The sequence below is a fragment of the Apium graveolens genome, chromosome 10, assembly GCF_009905375.1.
Source record: "Apium graveolens cultivar Ventura chromosome 10, ASM990537v1, whole genome shotgun sequence".
NCBI lineage: Eukaryota > Viridiplantae > Streptophyta > Magnoliopsida > Apiales > Apiaceae > Apium > Apium graveolens.
This window is the reverse complement of record NC_133656.1, coordinates 237,108,929-237,113,280: the sequence shown is the minus strand read 5'-3', so window position 1 is coordinate 237,113,280 and position 4,352 is coordinate 237,108,929. Positions and strand designations below refer to the sequence as shown.

Below are 4,352 nucleotides of genomic sequence, written 5' to 3'. Positions count from 1 at the left end.
AAAAATTCAAAATCTGAGACCAAGTCGGATCCAATCCAAAAAAGTACGGGCTGGCTCGTCCCGAGATACAGACCTTCAAAGAGTCTTTTTTTATTAAAAGTCCGACCCTAAAAATTCGTGTAAAAGTCCGGTATTGAAAAATTGGATAGTAGTCCAGATTAAAAGAAGCATGATTCGGGCGGGATAAAAATTTGAGCTTTTTGATAAAATTCATTTTCTATATAAATTTTTAATAATTCTCAAATATATATTACATTATTAGAACTTAGAAGTTGAATACGATATATTTTATTAGTTGTCAATTTGATACCGTGAATAACAATCAATAATTTGTTAATTGTCAATTTAATACTCTAAATATTAGAATTTAAGGTTAATAAATGAGATATTTAAATGTAATATAAAAAAATTATTTGTTTTAGTATCAAATTATTTGTCATAATCTAAAATATTAGTTCTTTGACAAAAAAATAGTAACTCATGATCTCTAAAACACTCACTTTAACTTTACTTTAACAACTTAAACTTTCTGACAATGTATTAGATCGTGGTGTCGGATTCGAATTCTTGCTTTTAAGTGAGAGGGTGTTATAATAATATTATAAGATCCAGTAGAAATAATATCTTAAAATTTTAGATGACCCGGTTATTAAACATGCATAACATTCTAATATTTATGTATTATTTGATCAGTCTTTCATTACCGAGTTTCACTGTTCAAGCCGCATATTACTAAAAAACAGGCTCAAAAGAGGAAAAATGTGCAATTTTGCAGATATCTTCCCTCCCTCTGAAATATAATACAATAGCAAAAATAATTATTATGTTTCCCTTTTTGATTATATATATTTGAATGATCACTTTAATAATATTTTCAAGGTAAAATTTAGAAAATTTTACCCTGTTTTGGGTCTAATTTATGTGCGGGATACATAAAGTAAAATCATTTTTTTTGTTTTTCAATTTAAGTCTGATCATGTGTGTATATAAAAAAAATACTTTGAATACACTTATGAAAACTTATACATGAAATAATTGAAATAATTTACATTTTAATTTATATAAGATTTTACTAGAAAATCCATCAAAATCCACATGTTTTTCAAATAAAATGAAATTTGTGGACTTTTAAATATCGTCTGAAATTTTTAAAATCCAAATTAAATACCCTAAGATTTTGATAGATTTTTTTAAATCTGGATTGAATACACATTTACAATCCAAATTGAATACCTCCATATTTTGCATAATTTTACAAAATCTAAATTAAATACCCATAATATTAAAAATCCTTAAAATCTTATTTGAAAACACCTCTCTAAATTGTTCATGCACACCTTATTTGTATAAACAAATTTTGATAAACACCATTAGAGACGAGACTCTATGCGGACTGTGTAAAATTAAAATTAACAATAATGAATTTATATTTATATTATTATTCAATCTCCAAAATCAACGAATTACTTAAAATTTATATTATTATTCATTGTCTAAAATTTAAATTGAATACACAATGTGGGATTTCATTGATACTTTTATGTTATAAGTTATTTTAATAATATATTTTATCAAACAAATTTGAGATTTCACGTTCTCAAAGATTTTACTCCCTCCGTCCTCTTCATTCTGGTTATTTCCGATTATGTCCCGAAATTATATTTCACTCTTAATTAATATGATCATTTAAGGGTTAAGTATGTTAATGTTTTTGAAAGTAGAATAATTTTTTGATAACTTTTAATTTGTTTGATATTTTGATAACTTTTGAATCAAAGGTGAGAATGATAAAATAAGTGGGACAGAACTAGGAGTAATATTTTATCAAAATATATTGGATTATGGGTAGTTGAGGTGGGGTGGGTTGGATAACTGGATTAGGAAATTGATTTCAAATGAATCGGCTACAAGCCCAATATTCTGTTGGGATTACAAATAAAAAATTGACTTCATTTGCACGTAAAGATTATATCTATATTTTTGGCTTTCGAGATAAGTATTAGAGTTATAATTTTTATTTTTTCTCTTTGAATGCTCTAATTCTTTACAAAGTGTACCATTTGTAACCTTTTTATTTTTTCTTAGAACTTCTGTAGGATAATGTTTAAAATCACATTCGCACATTATCGAACGAACTGAAAACCTCTTTAATATTAAAAAATCTTTTATAACTAGCAAATTACCATGCTATGATAACTCAATAAAAAAAGTCCAAAAAATATATAACTGTAGATACTCACTCACAAATATAAAAAAACAAGCACCGGAGAAAAAGAAAATATATATATATACAAGAGCAACGATACCCGTTATTCGAGTTGAGTATACAAGAAAATCAAATAAAACTACCAATATATTGAGAAAAGGTTGCTACTAAAATAAAAAGAGAAAGACATCCACTATTAAGGAAAACGATATTTAAAACAGAATCCTAAAGAATTTGGAGGTGTTGAAGCGTGCATCGCAAGTAAAAATATTCAAATCCGAAATAAATAGATTTTAGAGATGTAAAACATACTATAAAAAAATACTAAATAAAGTCGAATCAAATAGATTATAGAGTCTTAAATCTCTCGAACAAAGTTCTCCAAATTGAAAATAGTAAAATGTAAACGACTAGATTGTAGTAGAATTCTAACTAAAAATAGTCGGGCCACTACATCCTTTTATTGAAAAATAAAGAAAATAAATAGAGAATAACGCTTTCTCTAAATCTTCAATCTTTAAGCATCCTTAAGCTATATTCGCATGACAAACAACCAAGACATCTGGATTTTTGGAAATAAGAGCAGTCACATGCATCGTTCCAAAGGTAACAAGCCTCCAAAGCGTCCCACCAATGACATCGCCATTCGTCCTAGCAAATATAGCGTTCAAAGTGCAAGAACCAGATGGTTCCGAAGGAGATATTTTTCCTACAGGCCCTGTCAAAGAAAGTAAGCAAAGTCTCTCAGAAAATATTGTTGGATGTACTGATGAGATGAGGCTTATGGAAGCATTTGTAATCATTCCTGAACCACCCAGAACATTCATAAAAATATTTCTTGAATGAGCAAACTGTTTCAGCCATTCAATGACATCTTTCCCATGCGGGATTTCAAGAACAATAGACTTCATTTCCGAAGTCATTTCGATGGTGTTTTCTTTCGCCCTTGTTTTTGAACCACGAGGACGTCCTCGTGGCCTAGACAATGAAAAATGACCCCCAGACGCCACAATATCATTTCCACCAGACTGGCCCATATTACTTATATCATTACTAACTCCTGGATTAGACATTTGAGTGTTTGGGCAATGGTTGAGAGTGGTGTTCTTCGCTGTTAATTTTAGTAGGATTAGTGTAGCCCATTGAATTTGGGATTTGAAGAGCAGGTGAAGAGTATTCATAGAATTGAGAAAGAAAACGAATACTTGTGATTCATCTTTCGAAGGCTAAGCAAAGATATAAAATATTGGGTGAAATGTGATTAGAGTTGTGGGTTATAGTCCTTTTTATAATTGATTTTGACGTGCTCTCTCAAGAAATACAAAGATTCCATACAGTTGGAAAAAGTATTATTTTTCTTTTCCAGGGAATTTGAATTGAATAATCAATCCTTATCATATTTTCTAAAATTGAGAGGCCAAAAAGTTGTTAATATTTGATTCGTCTCATAAAAAGCGTTATACCAATATACGATTACAGATGAATTTCTAAAACTAGAATCGAAACATTAAACAAAAATAGAACGTTTATTTACCAATAGATGTCATCGATAAAAATATTAGGCACGAATTTAAATATTAAATTATTTTGATTGCAAAATCGAAAACATATTTAAACATTATGGTCTGTAAAATTTAATTATTAATTTACAATTTCTCTTCATTATCTTCCGTGCTCATATCAGTATTTTTTTGGTGCATTATTATCGTAATATTATGAGATTTAGTTGAGAACTTCCTCTCCCACCTTAAACTTTCAGATGAACTGGTTACTTAATGATTTATCATAGCTTAGTCAGACTCAAGTTCGAGTCCTTACTTTTGAGTTAGGGGAGTATTAAAATAATATTATAAGATTCAGTTGGGGTATTTTTCTAATATCTTCAGATTTTAGGTGAGCTGATATCTAATAATATTCTAATTTTTGTGTGTTATTTTATCCGTCTTTTATTAATATTTTCAACTGCTTAAACGATAATTACTACATAAACATCCGCATAGAGGAAAATTTTTAATTTTTTAGATATCTTACACTCCCTCAAAATATAATATAAATTACAAAAGTAACTACATTTCTTTTACAATTGTTTGTAGTTGAACGATCAATTCTAATAATATTTTCTATAAATGTTAGGATAAAGATTGTT

The 4,352-nt window shown here is 28.3% G+C and overlaps 1 protein-coding gene across 1 annotated transcript; it reads right to left on the bottom strand.

The window, feature by feature from the left end:
* Nucleotides 1-2,733: 2,733 nt before the first annotated feature.
* Nucleotides 2,734-3,279, bottom strand: LOC141692098 (AT-hook motif nuclear-localized protein 28-like). Its single transcript, XM_074496837.1, has one exon. It carries the CDS (start codon nt 3,277-3,279, stop codon nt 2,734-2,736), a length of 546 nt encoding a protein of 181 aa, XP_074352938.1.
* Between the last annotated feature and the right edge of the window lie 1,073 nt (nt 3,280-4,352).